The sequence below is a fragment of the Aplysia californica genome, unplaced genomic scaffold (assembly GCF_000002075.1).
Source record: "Aplysia californica isolate F4 #8 unplaced genomic scaffold, AplCal3.0 scaffold00593, whole genome shotgun sequence".
Classification (NCBI taxonomy): domain Eukaryota; kingdom Metazoa; phylum Mollusca; class Gastropoda; order Aplysiida; family Aplysiidae; genus Aplysia; species Aplysia californica.
Genome location: NW_004797863.1, coordinates 107715 through 129013, shown reverse-complemented (window position 1 = coordinate 129013; position 21299 = coordinate 107715). Strand labels below are relative to the sequence as shown.

Sequence of the window (21299 nt, the reverse complement as noted above, 5' to 3'; positions counted from 1 at the left end):
TCTTGTGTGGTTTGCTCCTTCTTTCCTATCCAGCATTTATCAAATTTCTCTTTCCTCCCTCTTTTTTGTGTTTGTTACTCACTTGAAACACCTCTAATCTACGGCACTAATATGAATCTGTGAGTGGTTGGCGGGTGCTCTGGTGTGGTTTGCTTCTTCTTTCCTATGAAACACCTATCATCCTTATCTCCACTGTTTTCTTTTTTATGTTTGTTACTCTCTTGTAACACCTCAAATCTTCTGGCGCTCAAATGACCTAATGCAGTTGCGAGCATCATAAAATCTGTACTAAAACTAACTAATATGAATTTATTGTGTTGAAAGTGTCGTAAAACTCTTACTAAAACCAAAACTCCATCCCATCCTACCAGCTACGTGTACTGGGGTGACTTCCCCTTGGGTTTTGCAACCTGCCTGGACCAGGAAGAGTGTGTACGTCTGCTCCTAGCCAAGGGAGCTGACCCAAACAAACAGGACGCCAACGGCAACACATGTATGCACATGCTGGTCATTCATGATAACTTGGTCAGTCTGCTGGTGATGCAAGTTTGCTTTTTGTCTTGTTTTGGGGGGGGGTTTGTTTGTTTGGTTGTTGTTCTGTTGTTGTTTTTTTGTTTTAGATTGTTTGGTTTATTTATTTATTTATGTATTTTTTAAAATGAGGAAGCTCTTTTTGTGAAAGTTTACGTGTAAGTTGGTGGTTGGAGGATGCCACTGGTAGGTCCTGAATTTTAAAAAATTTCTCTACTCTGGTTGTTTCTGTCTGTGTATCTGTCTGTCTGTCTGTCTGTCTGTCTGTCTGTCTGTCTGATTACCAGCTTATGGAGTGAGTGTTATTTTATGCAATTTTTAAAATAAAAAAAGAGTGGATAACATTGGTCAATGTGGTCTTGGTGTTTGGGACTTTATGCTTGTGTTGTTCTGTTTCTTCCCTGAAGCAAATACTCACACATACACACATACATTTGCACACACACATACACACACACTACACACAGGCATGAACTTGTGCACATACAAACACAGCTTTTTTGACGTAAGAGGGTAAATTAGTGTCATCTGTAATTATGATTTTGGTAAATGCTTTAAATATGAATCTTTTACTCCCCAAGCAACAGAATTTAGATAATATTTGGGCTTATCTGATTCAGACCAGTCAGTCAGGGCCAACCTGGGTTTTAAAAAAAATAAATTCAAAGTCCCAGCAAATAGACAGAGACACCCGATAAAAACCACCCCAAATGTGAAGCAAACTCAAGTCCTCTGCATGTGATGCTGAACAACCCAACCGTTACACAACTGACACCAGTATGATATTCATATCAGGATGTGCGTCATGTTGTGGTTGGTGGGTGCTTATCTCTCCTCCTTCTTTTTTGTGTTTGTTACCCTCTTGTAACACCTTTAATCTTCGAAACGAAACTTATATGACCTTATTGTGTTGCAAGTGCCGTATAACACTGTCTAAAGCTAAGGACGTGCGTCATGTTGTGGTGTTTTCTTCTCCTCAGCAAATGTTTGACCTGCTTTATGGTCAAGGGGGACGACTAGACATCAGGAACAGACAGAATTTAAGTCCTCTGACGTTAGCCGCAAAACTGGCAAGGAAAGATGTGAGTGCTTCCCGCTTTAAGATAAATTTTGATTTTATGGGGGTTTTTTGTTTTTATTTATCAGTTTTGTGTCAAACTGTAAGTCTGGGCTGGAATTATATTATGTTCATCTTACTTAAAAAGATTTGTCGATCTACGCATTCTGCCTTTGATGTTCTGGTGATACTGCTTTTTACTTTGTATTGGTAAGAATATATATATATATAATATATGCGCTAAGATTCCATAGGAAATATACTTTAAGGAAGGGATAGGCAGTGGCCAAATGGACCCAGATTGGAGGGATTTTTTTTGCTGTTTGTTTATTTTTAAAAAAATATATATATATATATATATATATATATATATATATATATATATATATATATATATATCAGCACATCCTAGGATTGTTTAAATTCCCATATTGAATCCCTCTTATGTTACCTATCTTTTTCTATGCACAGATGTATGAACACATCCTGGAGATAATCCGCGAGGTGTACTGGCTGTACGGTAACGTGACCTCTGCCGGCTATCCCCTGGATGACATTGACACAATCTCCGACACAGGGGAGATAAACTGTGACTCTGCACTGCACCTTATTGTCTATGGGGTTCGTGACATCTTATTGTATATGTCACTATATTCTAGAGATTGCTTGTGAAAGGAAATTTTGTAAAAGTAAAGCATAGCTCCCTCCCCTCCCTCTACCCTTCTCTCTCCGTCCACTCCCACCCTCTCCTACCCTCTCCCACCAGATTCGTACCAATTCAAATTGCTCGATTTATTTGGTAAACTTTGGGATTTCTATGGTGATCACAGTGGGGTTTCAGCTGTCTTACAAGACCAGACAACAACAAGCTGTACTTGATTGCCTGTGAAAGAAAAACATCAGCTGTTATTCAAAATTTTTGATGCAATGAACAAGGATATATGAAATTTAAACAATATACAATATAAGCAAACTGCTGAACATGGCTAGTTGTCTCTGGCTTGCAGCACATTCAGCATGCTTCAGCATCTACTTATTTCCTGTTTTTCAAGAACATGAAATAACAGGATAATAAGAAATATATGGCCTCTTTAGGAAAAACACTAGCACATTAATGCTCAGGGTGTTCTGAATCGGAGGGTTTTAATAATTCTTGTATCTGAGAGACAATGAAAGAAAAGGTATATTGAATTTTTTGATTGTCAAGTAGATCTTGTAAATGCATGCTACACCTAAAACTGTGATTATGCCCCCCCCCCCCACTTTCTTCCAGCAAGGACAGTTTCTTTTTGTTCTTTTTGTGAATATTACAGTAATTGTTCTACGTTGTCCACAGGAGGATGAGGGTCACCTCAATATGATGGATGGACTGATTGTGACCTTGCTTCAGGAAAAGTGGAAGACATTTGCTCGTGCCAGGTACTGTAGACTCTAATGATAGATGTATTACTGTGTCTGCTCAAAGCAATTTGGCATAAGGCCTGGGACATTTCCCTCTCTCTGGGCAAAAAGAAAAAAATACAAAAAGAAGCAGAATGATGAATTGACATACACTGGAGTTTTCTTTTAAAAGACATTATATTCATTTCTGGACTAAATTGAGTTATCGATTCCACCTAATAGTTCAAACCACAGCGCACATTTCTGTCTCTCTCTGGTATAGATACCTTGATAAATTAGGTAGGGAAACTGATAGTTTAAAACACAGCACACATAATGTCTGTCTTAGTCTGGTTTCGATATCTTGATAAATAAGTCGGGGAAATTGTATTGAAAATATTTGGAACAATTGACTGTTGAGAGTCAAAGGTGGTTTTTTTTTGGCTCTCCCGAACATTTTGCAAAATTGGATATACTGTCTTTTACAATAAAACACCAGTACAGTACTTGAACATGTGGATAACTGGGAAAGTCAGTGATAATATTGTTTTACTGAGAGAAGGAGGGTCCTTGTCCTTCGAACGTCAAATGTGAATTTCATAATATTGAGACTTTAATGCAACTTCTTTTGTGGTGAATTTCTCAAAATCTCTAGCAGTTTCAATAGTTTAATCATTTCTCTCTTATCTGCTACGACTCCCAGATTTTACCGGCGTTTCGCCCTGTTCATCATCTACTTCATTGTGTTCATGGTGGCCTACTCTCTGCGTCCTGGCGTGGACCTATGCGCCTTCATGAACGACACCTCCACTCTAAGCTACTGTGACCAGCAGGGAATTGACCTAGTCAACCGCACAGTCAACCCGTGCTACTTGCTAAAGCCCTATCGGAATGAGGATGTCGTAAGTGTAGTTCTTGTGTTGATATGTGTGTGATTGTGGATTTTTGAGTATTTTATATTCAACCCTTTGAACCCTGACTTCCTGATGCTACCATGCTCCTCTGCCTGAGCTCCTGAGCGATATATTACTAACATTCATGTGGTTGTTAGAATCACATTCCATATCCAATCTCACTCATGGTAGTCCTCATTATTACTAGCATCTAATTTAGAAAAATCTTCAAAATAATCAGTGACGTCTTGTGTAGTAAACAGTGTTTCACTGGTGTGTTTTGTCCCAAGCTGGATGGTTTGGATATTGGGTCTCGCTCACCGCTGTACCGGTGGCTAGGCATATGGTAGGTACCAGAAACTAAATTTTCAAAGTAGCTGTATGCCAAATTTATCTGTTTCATTTGAAAGGCCTATATCCACGAAGCATTTTGGTACCATTCTTTACCCTCTCAGTCAATTTTTTTAAAAATGGTAAGCATTTGAATGCACGCGTGTCAATTTTTTAACCGGCCGACCACGCATTCCAACCGTGAGGGGCTTCGCTTTCCTCGGCAATTCTCCAGCTCCTAATAATCGGATATATAAACAACTTACACCATTGTAACGAGGAAAAGCTGAACTTTTACAAGGTGTACGGCATTTGGTGTTTTATAGCGAAAGAGCAAAGAAACAGCGATCGGAATTACCCTGATTTCACTGATACAACGCTGTCGGAAGGCCGCGAGTGTCCGCGAGGCCGTATTTACGCTACCTACATATGGGCAGTTTTATGGGTGAGGGCTCAAAGGGTTAATCATAATCGTTGAGGCTTGTATCAGATCTGGCACTTGATGTAGAAAAGCTGGTGGTTGATGGGTGCTCTGGTGTGGTTTGCAACTTCTTCCCTATCAAACATCTATAGTCCATATCTCTCCTTCTTATTTTGTGTTTGTTACTCTCTTGTAACACCTCAAATCTTTGGCACTTTTTGACCAAATTGTGTTGCAAGTGCACTAAAACACCTATTAAAACAAAAACAAAGTAGAAAAACAAGTTTATTGACCTGTCTTTTGTCATTCTTGTCCAGTATGCTGTGGTGCAAACAGTACCTTTTACTGGCGCACCAATTAATACGACACCTTGCATGGCTCAGTTATTTAATCATAATGTAATATACAGAACCCCAGCCAATGCAACTTTGTGTATATGGCATGGAGCGTTCATTCATTTTTTTTCAGTTTGGTGTTTAATTCGTGCTAATGTGAAACATTAGTGGAGTTATTAAGAAAACGTGTAATGTTAAGATATCGGATGACAACATTGGCTGTGTACAAACATGTAATAACTTTCCATATGATAAGAATTATTCCCAAAGTACTGTTCATTTGGGGGTTTTTTTGTTGTTGTTTTTTTCAGGGAGGGTTGTTGGGTTTTTTTTGTTTGTGTGGGTTGTTTTTGTTTGTTTTTTGGGGGGGGTTTCTGCAGGATTCTCTAGTCATGGAAGTTATAGTGTTGATACCCCCCACCATCTATATTTTCCTGGCCTAAAAGGAAGTGTACCTTGCAATTACTTCTTGAACAAATTTCAATATGCAAAAGAAAGTTCTACGAACAAAATTAATGTCAAAAGGTCTCAATGCAAGATTCAGTTTGTTAGTGTTTTTAGCGCTTAATCAGTTGCTTGCACTACACTGTATGCTTCCCTGGAAGCTGAGAATGTTTCTTAGTGTTCTATGGTCTTGTGGAGTAATCATATTGTGTGTAAACTGCCTAGAGCTTGCTGTTGAGCAGGGATATGCTCTATCAGCCTACAAATGCTATTTAATTTAATAATAATTATTATTATTATTATTATAATAATTATTGTTATTATTAGTATTATCATTATCATTATTATTAAGATAATTTCTAATCGATGTCTATCTTTGTTATGTCGTCTTTCTGCAGGCTCGTCTAGTCATGGAGGTGATAGTGTTGATATCCGCCATCATCTACATTTTCCTGGCCTTGAAGGAAGTGTACCACCAGGGTTTCAACATTTTCTTCTCCACTCTGGTCAGTTGTGAGGGTTTAAGTAATTAGTGGTCAGAAAAGTAACCTTGGTGGAATTTTTAAAAATTTGTGTTTTTTTTTAAGGAGAAGCACATTTTGTTTGTTTTAGTAGAACTTTTACCGTACTCACAACTGCATAAGGTCATATGAGCGCCAAGGGGTGGATGTTGACAGAGATGTCCTTACAGGGAATCAGACTTAGTCTGCTTTCCTCTCTAGCTTCAACAGCATAAAGTCTGCTTCGACTATCAAGACACCCTGGAAATAGCGGGTCACAAGAGTGTGACAACCACACTAAAGAAGTAGAGGAGAAATGATGATAGTAAGGATTAGGAAAGAAAAAGCTGCTGTTCCCTGTTGCAGTTCAGGCACAGTTATGAGCATGACATTGATGATTCAGCCCATTTACAACAACAGTTCTACTGTGCATAAGAACTCGAGATGTTAATGTCCCACCCTTTGAATGGCCTAAAGACACTTCTTTCAGAAGCACCGCTCCGTGGGGTAGAAGCACATCAACACTATAACAGTCATTTAATGCTGGATTAAAGTATATCAGACAGACAAAAACAATAGAAACAGGACCTACTGATGCTAAAAGAATTACCACATTAATTGTGTTATGCTTCAAAAGTATAATGCTTTTTTGGGCAAATATCTATAGGCAAAAGAAAGTTCTATGAACCAAATTAATGTCGAGAAGGTTTTACTCATTGTTCGATACTTTATAGTTAATATCTATCTTTGTTATGAGGGAAGATTTTTTTTTCGTTTTAATTGCAGAGCTGCAGAACAACAGTACCATGGGCAATGGTTTTTATATTTAAAATTTTTTAAAAACCCACTTGAACTATTTCTTGCGGTGTCAAGATTACAGCATTAGACCATCAAATAAAAAAGAAATCTCTGATTTTTCTTCAATGAAGTTGGTAGTCTAGTGATTAGGTTACTGGACTCGTAATTTCTAGATCCCTGGTTCAGGGATTAGAGGTTCAGCTCAGTCTGATATTAATAATAAATAGCATTTGTATAGGGCATATCCCCCACTCGAACGCAAGCTCTATGCGCTTTACACTATATTATTACCCCAGCAGACCATAAAACACTCAGAAACATTCTCAGCTTCCAGGGAAGCATGCAGTACAAGTAGCTGGTTAAGTGCTCAAACACTAACAAACTGACAAGATCTTTCACTGTCTGTAGCTGGGTACCCATTCCCACCTGCATGGAGTGGGGAAAATTCGTGTAAAGTGCCTTCCCCAAGGACACAACGTCGGGCCCGGGGCTCGAACCACCAAACCTGCAACCTCACGATTACGAGTCCGGTAGCCTAACCACGAGGTCACCGACACCACGTAACCTTTGGAAGTCACTTTACATGAATTTTTCAGTTTGGTTCGGTGCCATTGGAGAGCGACATTAACACTTTGCGGTCACTTGCCGCAGTAATGCGACGGTGTAAATTGTCCATCCCGGTCACTTATGACGCAGTTTTGCGTCAGGCCAGAGAAGTCAGTTACAGTCACTCTCCTAGCTTCGTGATGAGATGGGGCTTTTTATATTGCTGGCTATGTGATCGCAAAGTTGTTAAATTCATAGGTCCTGCTCTTAACTCTTTATCTCCGAGGGGGGTAAACCCACTGCGCCAGGGCCCTTTTTTGGTGCTTAATCTAAAAATGATAAAAACGTCATTAAATGGGTCGTTAAATGGAAACTAGCAAACCTATTTTGATAGTTCTTCATCAAATGAATGAACTTCCAGTAAAAGAGACTTGTTTTCGGCTATTGCCGAAAAGTAATTTGATGTCGAAGTCGTCGTAAAGGAATGTGCCCTACCCGCTGTCAGCGGCTCAACGGCACGGCGGTTCCGACCGCGAGCCACTGAGAGTGGCTTGCCGGAGATAAGGGTTAAATAACCTTGCGGCGTTGCAAGGGAAATGAAATAATATATTCTATTTCAATATATTTTTTTCCGCGTTTTGACTTTAGTTCTCTCTATCCTGACAGACGGGAGCCCCTGCCAAAACACTGTTCCTGCTGTCCTGTGTGTTTGTGATCCTCATGTTGCCAGGCCGGGCGTCTTGTAACCACGAGTTTGAGGACATCATCGGTGTTTTGGCCATTCTCTGCACCTCCCCGTACTTTCTTTTCTTCTGCCGGTGAGTGAGTGATTTAGTTTTAGCCGTTCTCTGCACCTCCTCGTACTTTCTTTTCTTCTATTTATTTCTTCTGCCGCCGAGTGAGAAATTTAGCTCGAATGAAAGCACAATAATTTTTGTTTCTTATTGTTGTATTTCTATTTATACAGATTTTGTTTATTTGTACTTAAACTTTTACAGCACTCATAGCATAATTGCTGTTCTTTTACTTTATCTCTGCCATCCAGAGGATTCCGTATTGTGGGTCCATTTGTGGTGATGATTTACAACATGATCAAGGGTGACCTGCTGCGATTCTTCATCATCTACGCTGTCTTTGTCATCGGCTTTTCACAAGGTCTGTATTCTCTCTGAATTTCGTTATGAACACATTGACTTGCATTTCCTTAGTCATCATCTTGCATTTCATTGTGTTTCTTTTTTTTTTCTGTTTTCACACTTAGTATATGGAAATATTCCATACGTCTGCATTTCTTTATCCTCACATCAACTTTCTTTCATCAAGTATTAAGTATGACACCGATAATAATAATAATAATGATAATAATAACAATAATTATAATAGCTTGTCCGTCATTGTCCGATGATGACCAATGTGTGGCATCAACCGTATTTTTGCGTGTATAAAGTTTGGCGTATTCCTTAGCTGAAAGAGATGAGTGGTCCTTGCTGTTAATTCCATCCATCAGTTTACTTATGATAAGTCAGCTCGTTTGACCAGAGTTGTTACCATTAGGACTAATGTTGGTTTTTTTTATGGAAGTGTCTTACGGCACTTGCAACTCATAAGGGCATATGAGCAAGCGGGGCACATTAAACTTTTTTAGTCGATAGGAAATTTTGAATTTTGCCGGGGTGACGGCCGAAGCCTGCTCTTATCGATTTTAGACCACAAAGGGATCTTTAACATGCGCAACTTGCACACTAGCCCTCCGAGATTTTTCGCCCTTGTCCGAGAAGGCTAGGTGTAGGTCTTTCCTACCAGAAGATCAGGGGTGTGGCGGAAAGACAGCAGTAAGAAGGAGCCAAGAAGTAGCAGTAGAAAAGGCTGCAGAAAGAGTTAGGAGCCCAAACGAGGTGAGGGGGTGGGGGCAGAAAGAGGAGACGAAAGCAGATGACAGAACATTGCTAAAAAACAGGAAAGGATGTGAAAGGAGACAATTTTAGAGAAGAACATTTTTCAGTCACTACCCGGATTCGAATCCGGGACCTTTAAATGAGAGGCCAACACCTTAACCTCTAGGCCACGAGAGCCCCTTCCATTTGGACTAATGTTGTTTTTATTCTTAGTGCATAATGGCACTCACAGACATAACTGGGACCATGACCCCTGTTGTGAACCTGATAATTGCTCACCAGACCAAGCCGTAGTTCGATTCGAGTGGGGTAGGGGGGTGTGCTTTACTTCTTGGTTTTTTGTTCTTTTTTACTGTTTATAGTTACCTGTGGCAAGTATAATAATATCTAACACAAAGAGAAAAACCAAACTGATCAAGAAAACAGACAACAGGGTCGTCATTGTCTGCTCCAGACCTGACACCTGAAGAAGAAGAAGAAGAAATCTCTACTTTATCCCATTTCCAAAGTGGGTACAGACCAGAGAATATATTACGTAACAAGGCTGCATACAAGCCATGATGCTTTGATAAGAATGTCACAAAGCTTCTTTCTTTGCATTTAGTCTTTCTGAAGCTCAAATGTTATTCAAAGTTTGATCGAATAGATATTTATATCTAGATACTGCATGGTAGATAGTGATATTATGTAGCTTAGGAAAAGGAGATCCCTTGCATGGATGATCTATGAAATAGAGAGATAATATTATATTCTCTTGGCTCACTATCATCTCTTCTTTGTCATGTGCATTCATCATTAGAATATCCATTGATGTGACTAGTAGGCTGTTAAACTTATTGAGATCGTGAGCTCTGATTCCCAACTTTGTGAGTGGCTGAAGGGTGTGATTGGTAGGGCCCACTTCTTTACTATCCCTCTGTTGTTTCTGCCTGTCTGTCCCTTTTTTTCCCGGGGCTAGATGACCATTTTTGTGTTAATGGGTTTCCCTTTACTCCAACAAACAAACAAACAATCCCAGTTTCTACTTCATGAGGAAGTAATCAGAAGTGTCTTTTAAAAAGAAACACAAGCTTCTGTTTCAGGGTGATTTACTTTCAACTCTTAATTAAATATCGTCAGCTCTGTCTGGGCTGTTGTTTTCCAGAGAACATTTATGAGAACTTTAATTTATATATAGCCCAGTTTTTATTAGACACAAATTATAGCAAATATTTGAGCACGAATTGTACCAAAACATTCATTTACTCTATAACAATGTTGATACTGAAATGTGGCATGATGCAGTGAAATAGATGCATGTTAAAATCGAGTTATTGTTATCATCTAAATGTTGGTTGATTTGTTTTGCTTTAAGATACCTTTCTGCCTTGAATAGAACTTGAGATATTTGCATTTTAATGGAGATGGGGATTGCCTGGTGTCAGAGGTAAAATTATGGAGCTGATGGCCACCAAAATCTGGTGACTTCCTAAGATTGAGTGTTCTTGGAAACTACAAATTAACTCTTCTTTTTTGTGTTCTTGATCAATGTTTTTCTGTAAAATCTATACTATAATGTGCTTTAAATGGATATAAAAGGTCCTGAGCAAAAAAAAAATTAAATCAAATAAAAAAATTGCCCAGCGGGTGGAAAAATGTCAGTTTATTTTATTTAATTATTTTGACGAGCGCCTGATTTCACCATGATGCCACATAAATCATGTTGAAAGCGTTAAACTGTTGTAAATAACACCAGGTTTATTAGCAATACATATTTTTCTTGTGTATGTATTTAATTCAAAATTAATTTTTACATCTTATTCCATTCAACTTCAGCACTCTCTTTTGTTTGTTTTCTTCTGCTTCAGCTTGATTAATACAGTTCTTTCTTTTCTTCTGCATATACTAATAATATTATAAAAGACCATGGATTCTTTTTTTTTCCTTATCTGCAGCATTTATTAATATAAAAGACTGTAAATGAAGACTGGAAATTGTTCAGCTGTTTTGTGTGGTTCCATTGCTTTGTGTGAGTTGGGATTATAGACTTGTATGTGTACTATTAATAAAAATGATGATTTACCCATTTTTGTGGAGTTTTTCCAGGCGTTTTGGCATTAATTTTGTCGTTTCATTCTTTTGCATTTGTTCTTTTCCCCATCTCAATATGTATGGCATATCCCGCACCATGAAATTGTTTCTACTAATTTTTTTCAATTTTGTCATCTTCTCATTTCTAACAGCTGGATTCGCATTAATTTTATAAAGAATCTGAAGCATCATTTATTATTATGAATATTTATTGAAAGCTACTTTTTTAAAATACCTGATTTTGTTTTATTCGTAATTGGGAGATTCTGGTTTCAGGAGTTTGAGCCTGAGGTGCAACTTTGTGTTCCTGAGAAAGGCATTTTACATGAATGTTCCTCACTTCACCCAAGTGTGAATTAGTACCCAGCTATAAACAGCGAAAGACCTTGTCAGTATATTAGCGTTTTAGTTCCTGTAAAATGGCAGCTTGCACTTCATGCTGCCCAAAAAATTGAAATTATTTCAGAATGCTATCAGGTCTGCTGGGGTAATAATAGATTGTTAAAGTGTAGAGAGCTTGCTGTTGAGCAGAAATTTGCGCTACGCAAATGACATCTGATATTATTAGTATTTGATAACCTACACAACATAAATAATTGTGAAAATGACTTCATTTGGTTTTGATCTGTCGTTATGTATCTTTACTAACAACTTGCATTCATTTCATATTCTGCTTTTCACCACAGAAAGAAGTTTTCTGACTTTTTTTCTTTTTTTGCTTTTTTGCATGAAATTCTTTTTTTTTTTTTAATTCATATAAATTCTACCACACAATCATAATGTTCAGTCAGAAAGGGACGTATTCTTTCCATCCTCCTGTCTGCTACCTATTGTCATGTGCATGCTTTCTTTCTCTCTGTGTGTATTTCAGCTATGCATATCATATTCATGGACCAGAAGGGGAGTGCTTTTGCGGAGCCCATTGAGTCCATAATGGCCATGTTCATTATGTCACTGGGCCAGTTTGGAGACTTTTATGACTCCTATGACAGCACTAACTATGCTGCGTTAGGAAAAGTAGGCAAACCCGTCTTTGTTTGGTACCACCCCCTCTCACAACGTGCACCTTACTAGTTGTCGTTGATGGTTTCGGTGTTCTAATTAGGTGATGTTTTTCTTCACACCCGTGTCGGTCTGACTTGTGAGAAGTCACCTTTTTCTCCTCACGCTGTTCTGTGTTGCGCGTTCAAGAATTTGAGCCCCACCCACATCTGTGACAGGAGTTTGAATGTCTTGATGTTAACAACTAATGCAATATTTTGTGCTGTATCAAGTTCTAAAATGTGTAGACTGCTGAAGTGTTGACATATTTCATGCTGTGTGTATATTAACGTTTTTGAGCACCCCCAAAGTTTTTGTCCTTTGTTCTATCTGTGCATTTACACCAGAACTTCAGTGTTTTGTTTTGTATAAATGTATAATGTATTGAATGTCTTATTCTAGTAGCCGCGTCTTCTCGCAGCGATCTGAGCTGGATGGTTAAAAAGGGTGGGAGAATCACATAGTTACTCTTTTGATATATCAAGAATGAAACTCCCCCCCCCCCCCACAAAAAAAAAACCCATAAAAAAACAGCCTTATACTGGCCAACGAGTCGGAATACATTATATTTTTAAGTTTTACCATGTAGGAAAGCTTCAGTAATATGAAAAGTTGATTACTTCTGTATTCCAGGCTGCAGACACATAAAGATGAAACAGGAAAGTTGCTTTGAGTGGAACTATAAAGAATTCAAATACGGAAATACAGGAGCAGTTGATAGAACTCCTGTTATCTCACAAACTTGTTTAGCCTAATATCACACCATAATGATGTTTCATATCTATTCAAGAATGTCCTAATTAGTGATGTTTATGTCAGAATTGTAATATTTTTTCTTTCTCTCTTTTAATCTGAACTTGCGTCTTTGGTGTTGCTGTTAGGTGCTTGGCCATCTCACATAGAAGACACAAGTTTGATTATCTTGTGGGAAGAATTTTTTATGGAAGGCCTCTGTCTTTCTCCTAGGATACTGTGTCCCTCTCAGCTCGGGTTAGCGTTTACTTGTTGGGTTTAAAGACTGCCTCTTAAATGATCTAAATTGTATCAGCGGAAGGGTAAAATACCTACAGTTAACAATAACATTTATCTTTGTTAAAATCTGAAACCTTTTGACTCTTCGCTCCGTGTGTTTATAAAGATATGTCAGGTACATTTTTGTGGGTAAGATAGTTGAGGTTTCATTGAAATAGCTGCCTGGACTAAACTGTTATTTCTTTCATACTTCTGTCAACTTTAGGGGACCCATAAGAAAGCCTTCTGGTTCATGTTTCTGAGTGTATTCGTGAACTCTGTTTAAAAGTAAAATGTAATGTATCACTTCCTCATATGATGTCACTCACTTTTATTGTCTATAGAACTGTGTGTTAGCAGTGTTGTGAAGTTTGGGACAAGAAAGCTCTTTTCTACTTTTGATACAAGCGATCTGATGTCTTTTTAGAAAGATATTTTCTTTTTGCCGCTATATCTACACAACGATCGTCATTCTTTTTTAAGCTCTTTTTGAGTGTGTCAACGAGCTGTTTAACAACATTACAGACAAAATAGCAGACTGTACATTGGGCATGTCTTTTCCTGTGCTATGCCAGAATATTGTTTTTTGAAGAGTAAAATAAAAGCAGTGATTAATTCTTCGATGATTATATTTCTGATGAAGAGGACAGTTATTTCTTTTGCATTCTTTTTAACAAAGATTTTAAAGCATTATTTCTTTTACTTTTGAACCTCACTGTTCCTTTTCAGAGTATATAATTTTCAGGCAGAGATTGCTTTATAAAAAGCTTGTATATATATATACTTTTTTTTTAGAAAAGCCATTATGATTGAAACTACTTGAGACTCACTAATAGTTTAAAAATGTATTTTGTAAAAATAGTTTGTCGTCTTCATACGAGAATTGTACATTGCCATATATTAGCACACAGCACTGAAACATACTCCATTCATAATGTCAACATAAAAATCATGCAATCAGGCTCCTAACAACCTTTTTTTGTGGTTTTGTCATTGCTTTAGATAATCGAAGGAAGATGGATTCAACTGAGCTTTGTTAATATTAGTTCATCTTTTCTTGTACCATAATGCTTTTTCAGCAACTGAGCTTTGCTAATATTAGTTCATCTTTTCTTGTACCATAATGCTTTTTCAGCAACTGAGCTTTGATAATGTTATTTATCTTTTCTTGAACCATAATGCTTTTTCAGCAACTTAGCTTTGATAATGTTAGTTCATCTTTTCTTGTACCCTTATGCTTTTTCAGCAGCTTACATGTGTTGTAGTCATAGAAGATTGATTGTGATTAATCAACACACTTGTTTTGTGTTTGTACTCACTGTCTGTATAATGTGTAGTAGAAATGAGCAACACTGCCTAGTGTTTGTACTCACTGTCTGTATAATGTGTAGTAGAAATGAGCAACACTGCCTAGGCCTAGAGTTTTCTTCCGTGTTTTCAAGTCTGCGTGTGCGTGTGTTCACCGCTGTCTCTCATGCAAAAATTAGGGGGGGGGGGGACAATATTGCTCCCAAATATGTACTTTTCGTGTATATATTATATGTTATATGCATATTATGTTATAGTATTATGTATTATAATATATCAATGATGGCATATATATATATATATATACATACATATATATATATATATATATATATATATATATATATATATATATATATATATATATATATATATATATATATGTATATATTTATATATATATTAATTATATACATATATATATAATATATGTGTATATATATATATATATATGCTATATGTAATATTTATGTTGTAGACGCTGTGCGCTGCACCTGGGAGAGCCCTCACTGGATGTTCTATTGGATGTTGTTCTGTTTTCCCAGCGTTTTACATAGCTTTTCGCTCCACGGACACAGTGTTTTCCCACTCGGCTGAGGCAGTCTTAGCCGTGTTCTCAATGTCCGTGGGAGACTTTGAGGACCTGTACGGCGTGATAGAAGACCTGGAGGTCCCCTACAATGGCATCATGAAAGTGGGTATTGCTTTGCTGCTGAACGGTGGTCAGTTGTATACAGTTGTAGTGTAGTTGTTGAGAAGGGGTTTTTTAAAATGAAATAGGATTTTTCTTCCTTGTTCTTCCTTGTACTCGATGACAGCAGCTAGACAGTCGGTCCGATGTCGCGCACAAACTGTGCAGTCCGCTTCAAATGTGAGAGACTGCCATAGAGCTTTTTGTATTACAAGTGCCGTAAAACTCTTACTAAAACAAAAACAGCTTTCTCTCAAGAGAAGTCACATTCAGCCACGTCTGTGTACGAGTAGGATGAGGTGTAGAGGAAAGAAGGAAGGAAGGAAGGAAGGGAGAAGAAGTAAAAATCACCCCTCCTCTCCAACTTAGGACTTTAAAAAAAAAATCCTTTAAAGACTATTTAGTAATGTACAATTTATTAATTATTTATTTGATTTTTTTTCCTTTTCTTCTTTTCTTCTATTTTCTTCTCTTTTGGGGGGGGGGGGGGGCATAAAAAGTTAATGCCACTGCTCTAATGGTTGAGTTACACACATGTGCGTCTAAACATTGATGCCCATGATCATAATATTATTATAGTGAGTTGTGTCAGTTGTCTTTTTTGTGGGTGGTTGGCCGTTGCTCTGGTGGGGTTTGCTTCTTCTTTCCTATCAAACATCTATTGACCTTTTCTCCCCTTCTTCTTTTTTATGTTTGTTACTTTCGTGTAACACCTCTAATCTTCTGGCACTCATATAACCTTATGCAGTTGCGAGCGCCGTAAATCCTCTACTAAAACTCTTTCCCATTGTCTTCCCTTTCTTTCCTCTGGGTTTTGTTCCTTCTGAGCGACATTTTAATTCCTTTAGTATGGCTTTGAACTAATACAAAAAGATATCTACAAGAAATAAAGAAAAGAAAGTTCAAAGAAAGTGGGTGGACGGAGGGTGCGACTGGTGTGTCCTGTTTCTTGACTTTCGCTTTGCTGTTTCTATCTGTCTGTCTTTCTTACTTTTTTTTCTCTGGGCTAGTTTGGCTGTTATCATGTCCAACTGCTTCTTTTTTTTTCCTTTGAGCTACCGGTACTTTTCTCAATATACTATTAGAATACTGGTTCCTCAATTGTTATTGCATCATTTTTCTTTTAGGAATTATTGAAGCAATGCATGTGTTCTTATTGCAGTTGTGTTTTAACTAGTTTAGTTTGTTCAGAGGTAGATAAATTTGGTCCTCTTCAGCAGGTAATGTATCAGCAGCCCCTAGTTTTGTTCCCTAGCTGTAAATCCCAAGTTCTCTACATCTTGTTGCTCAGATGTTATTGTGTCCTCAATTGTTTCAGAGAATGTTTTATACCCGGAACGTATGATACTTCCGCAAAGTCATGTTGTGTTTTAGAAAATAGCATTTTAGGTCAAAGGGGAGTCAGTTTTTGTTTTTTTAGCGTGTCTCAATTTATTCAGAATACCCTGCGGTAAACACCCTGTTTACAGTTGTTATGAATAATTCACCTTTCAATCTGGTTGCTCCAGTTTTACAAATGCCTGTTGTCCTTCGTTATATATATGGTCTAGAAAAAAAGTTGCATCTCGGATGTAATATTATTTTTTTCAAAGTCATATATTTGAATAATTCGTTTATACTGCAGTAGCTATCCACATTTAGTGGCAAAATTATTAAAGCTTATGGAAGGACAATTTTCTGAACCAAAAGAGCTGACAGTTGTTCTTTATTTTTCTTTATGTATACTATAATGTTGAAATACTTTGTAAAAGAAATGTATACAAATTTATTGAAATAGAGGTAAATAGTATTTGTCTGAATGTTTATTTAATTGTCAGACAATAAGTATGGTCAGCAAAATAACAATTATTTGAATCAATTTAAAATCTTTAAAATAATTAAAAATCATTAACTTATTTCTAAAACTTGCAGCAACTGTAGGGTTTTTTAAAATTTAAGTTCTATTTATAGCTTTGAGTGTAAACTTGTAGCAAAAGTGTCAGTCGTAATATACAAGTTTGTCGCGCTGTGCTGCACCGTGCTGAGCTGCGCTGCTTGGTAGTTCTATAAAGAAGGGTAGCTCATTCCCCTAAATTGCATCAATGCTGCGCTGCGCTGCATGGCAGATCTGTGGTAGTTCATTCCCCTGAATTGCGTCTTAGCTGCGGCGGTTTCGAGTTTATTTGTAGCAAACCAAAACTGTTCGTTTTATATAGCAAATCACATATTATATGCCTCTCCCTCTGTGATAGTATGGTATTTGTTTGTGTTATTTTAGATGAAAAAAAAATCCCCATGTGTTTATAATGTGTGTTTTTTATGGTTTGGTACCTTCCATAGTTTCATATAAAAGAAGTGAGAAGGTCAGTAACGATGAGTTTGTTGACTTTGTTCACCAATGATCTTGTTACATTTATGGTGTCTTTTGCTGTTGAGAACCTTTTTAGTATCTACACTTTGTTTGTTTTAGGATTGGTCCTTGCCCTTTTCTAGGTTTCTCTCTTGAAACAAATGTATGTAGGATTCGAAAGAGCTGTATTCTCAGAACCTAAAAAAGAATCTCAAAGTAGAATTGGCAAGCAGGGTTCATTGTAGTTACAATGAATTGGTTAAGATATTAACCAAAGAAAAATATTGTAATTTCTTCTGTACCAATTATTTTTCTTCCATTTTGTCAAACTTGGAAATCACAAGTTAACTATCGATGCTCAAGAAATCTCGGAGTATTGCTTAGATGATCAAGGACAATTGTCAGTCTACTAACTTAAATCTTGATAACAAGCCGGCTATTTTTTATTTTTCAAATGAAGTATTTATCTTATAATGATGGCACTTTAAGTGGCTACAAATTCTGACCCCCTTATAGAGTTCCCTTTATCTATTTATTGTTTGTATCGGTTGACAAAGAGAAAAAGCTCTGTTTGAATCTGCAGTGACATTTTGATTCACTGGGTTGAGTACTTTCTGGCACCTGTTTGTGTTGCATGCAAAGTTTTGCTATTAACTTACAATTCAATTATTAAAAGTAGAAAAGCTATTGCTTTTATGTGTCTTCTGTTATGGAGGGAAAGACAATCCTTTTTACTTCACTTGTCAAAGTGTCAGAGTGAACTAGAGAGTATGACATTTTAAAAAAAATCTATTTCTCACAGATACGTTACCATATCATGCTGCTATAAATGAGTTCAATCATCTGCTCTTAAATTATTAAGGACAATAATATCTTTAAGCAAAAGATCTTAACTTTTAATTCATTTTTACTATACATTCACTTACTGAATTGTCTCCCAAGCATACTTATTAATGACCGGGTTCATTGATCAAAATGTGTAATTTCAGTCGGTTAAATTCTTCAATAAAGAAATCAATAATTTAGCTTTAACAAAAATAAATAATTGGATGTATCACAATAAGCTCAAAGAACATCAAAAAGGATTTTTTAAAAGTCATCAAAATGTTTCTTCTCATTTTTTCAACTTCACAGCATGAATTCAAGTTGATATTAATATGTCTGTCTAGAATTTTCTCTCGCTCCTCTCTTCTGCCTTGCTTGATCCTTTCATCTTGAATCATTAAGAAATATAAGAATAGAAATAATTAATTTACTTTTACTTTTAGGAGCAATTATTGTTGTGCCTTGTCAGTTCTTAGGCTGCTTTAAAAAAATTATTTTTCTTCTTTCTTTCTTTCTTTCTTTCTTTTTTTATTGAAAAAAAAAAGTTTTTTTCTCTCTCTTTTAAAAAAAGTATTTGTTTTTTCTTAGGCCATTTTCATGATCTACATGGTGATGGTGACCCTGCTGCTTGTGAATATGCTGATTGCCATGATGGGTCACACCTACGAGCTGGTGTCTAACACACAGAAGGAGTGGTTCAGGCAGGTGAGTTCATACTGGTGTGTGAGGGGGCTCTTGTGGTCTAAAGGTAACAGACTCGTAATCGTGAGTTTGTGGGGCTTAGGGGTTCGTGCCTCAGCTCGGTCAGACATTGCGTCCTTGGCAAAGGCACTTTACAGGAAATTCCCATTTGGCTTGGTCCTTTCGGAGATGGACAGTAAACTTGGAGGTACTGCCTCTTAGATAACCTAATAGTGTTGACAGTAGAGTTAAATAATAATAATCATCATCATCATTGCCTTTCTCACCCTGGGTCAGGATATAGGCCACGAACAAACACTCTCCACCTTTCCCTATCCTGGGCTAGTCGCTTGATGTCACTCCACTCCAGATAATAATAATAATAAAGATCATTTCTATAGTGCTCACTACCTGTGTAAACACAGCTCTAGGCGCTTTACATAATTGTATGTACGAACAATATTCAGGCCCTACCATTTCACCATTTTAATGTCTGAGTCTGTGTGTGTTTGTGCAGTGGGCGAAGATTGTGCTGGTTGTGGAGCAGACGGTGACCACCAAGTGCCGGCGGGAACAGATGCTCAAGTACTCCGTGCCCTACAAGGAGAAGCAGAGGGCGCTCATGATTCGCTGGCACCAGACGGTAAGTTCGTTTACAGGACGGCGTCGCAGTTTAATTTTTGTGTACAGTTCAGCCTCTCTATAACGACATTGTCGGGACCAGAAAAAATGCCGTTATAGAGAGCTGTCATTATAGAGAGGCAACTAAAAATTACTAATGATATATATAAGGAAAAAATCAGGACCTGGGCAGCATGTCGCTATGCAGAGGTTGTAGTTATATCGAAGGTCATTATAGAGAGGCTGCACTTTATCTCATTCAACTTTTGTTCTAGCAGAGCTAATCAAGAATAAATAGGAACAGACCTCAGTTTTTAAAAAGAGGAAAGAAAAAAAGGAAGAATTGCAATCTATAGCAAAAAATAGTTGTAGTAAAATGAGTCCAATCCTGAAAAATAGAAACATCTCAACTACAGTAGAAATAAGGCTTTTAACATACTGTGAACGGTATAACATATTTGGTAGAGCTAATCGGAAATTAATATTTTTGCTGTTTCTCAATATCTAGTGAGCTGTCCTGTTTGGTAGAGCTAATCGGAAATTAATATTTTTGCTGTTTCTCAATGTTTAGGCCTATTCAATTTATTATCTTTTGTCTTTTAAAACATTTTGAAGTTGTAAGTATTGTGGTTAAATTTATAATAATGAGAATTTTTTTTTTTTGCAGAAACCTGTAAAGGTGTAAATTTAGGAATAGTAGTCATATATCGTGATATCCAAGCCAAATTACTGGTTGAGAAGATCTCATGAAATCTTTATTTAGTGGACTGTTAACATTGTAATAAGTCTGGAGCTGTACGTTTAAATACATCTAGGTCAAAATTTGTCTGTGATCACACTGTTTCTGTGTTCTGTCAACTTTCGTTATTTAAATTAATTTATTTTTTGGTCCCTTTTGTTCCCAGCAAAAAGAGAAAGAAGAGTTGGCTCGACTCCGCAAAGAAAACAAAATCGCTCAGAGATCACTGGCAATGCGCAAAAGTATGATGACTATTAAGCCCAACAGTCCCATCTCTCGCGAGCTGGCAGGGATTGGACAAATCAATATCTAATACTACAATTCTTACCAATCTTTTCTTCTTGGTTTTGGAATCCTTTCCTCACTCCCCTGCTCTCAGCTCTCTGTTCCACTAATGCTGTGTGTCCTCTTTTTCTGAAGTGTTGTAGTTTTGTACTTACAACTGTTTATTTATTTGGTTATTTATTATCTATTTATTCCTTCTATATTTTATTTTTTAAAAATAATTTGTTTATTTGTTTCATTTTTTAAATATACATTATTTGCGTTATTGATTTTATGAAAAAGATATTTCATGTACTATGGCATTTTTTATTGTTGATACATTCACAAAATTGGTAGCGGTTTGTATCATAATTCGCTGTACTTTTTTAATTATTTTGAATATGACTTCCTCATGTTAGTAGTGGAGCGCATTGCTTTGTACAGAGGCACATGGCTGCTTTCTTTTATATGTGGTGCTGTTATTTCCTGGAAAGTTGTCTCAAGAAATTAAATTAATTAATATAAGACAATTCTAACCCTTTGAGCCCTGACCCCCAGAGACTACCGTGCCCCTCTGCCTGAGCTCCTG

At 37.0% G+C, this 21299-nt stretch overlaps 1 protein-coding gene across 2 annotated transcripts in view; it reads left to right on the top strand.

Moving 5' to 3' along the window:
* LOC101855819 (transient receptor potential cation channel subfamily V member 5) overlaps window positions 1–20891 on the top strand; it is a 27131-nt gene extending 6240 nt beyond the window's left edge. Inside the window, exons 5-16 of one of the 2 annotated variants that reach the window (XM_035972154.1) lie at window positions 372–525; window positions 1512–1613; window positions 2060–2209; window positions 2925–3007; window positions 3672–3870; window positions 5790–5897; window positions 7902–8053; window positions 8281–8390; window positions 12072–12217; window positions 18994–19110; window positions 19604–19729; window positions 20613–20891. In XM_035972154.1, coding sequence (XP_035828047.1) covers window positions 372–525; window positions 1512–1613; window positions 2060–2209; window positions 2925–3007; window positions 3672–3870; window positions 5790–5897; window positions 7902–8053; window positions 8281–8390; window positions 12072–12217; window positions 18994–19110; window positions 19604–19729; window positions 20613–20759 — 1594 coding nt within the window. In that variant the 3' untranslated portion in view covers window positions 20760–20891. Of the gene's footprint in view, window positions 1–371; window positions 526–1511; window positions 1614–2059; window positions 2210–2924; window positions 3008–3671; window positions 3871–5789; window positions 5898–7901; window positions 8054–8280; window positions 8391–12071; window positions 12218–15105; window positions 15255–18993; window positions 19111–19603; window positions 19730–20612 lie in introns of both variants that reach the window. The other variant, XM_005107331.3, reaches the window with a different exon arrangement.
* Window positions 20892–21299: the final 408 nt, after the last annotated feature.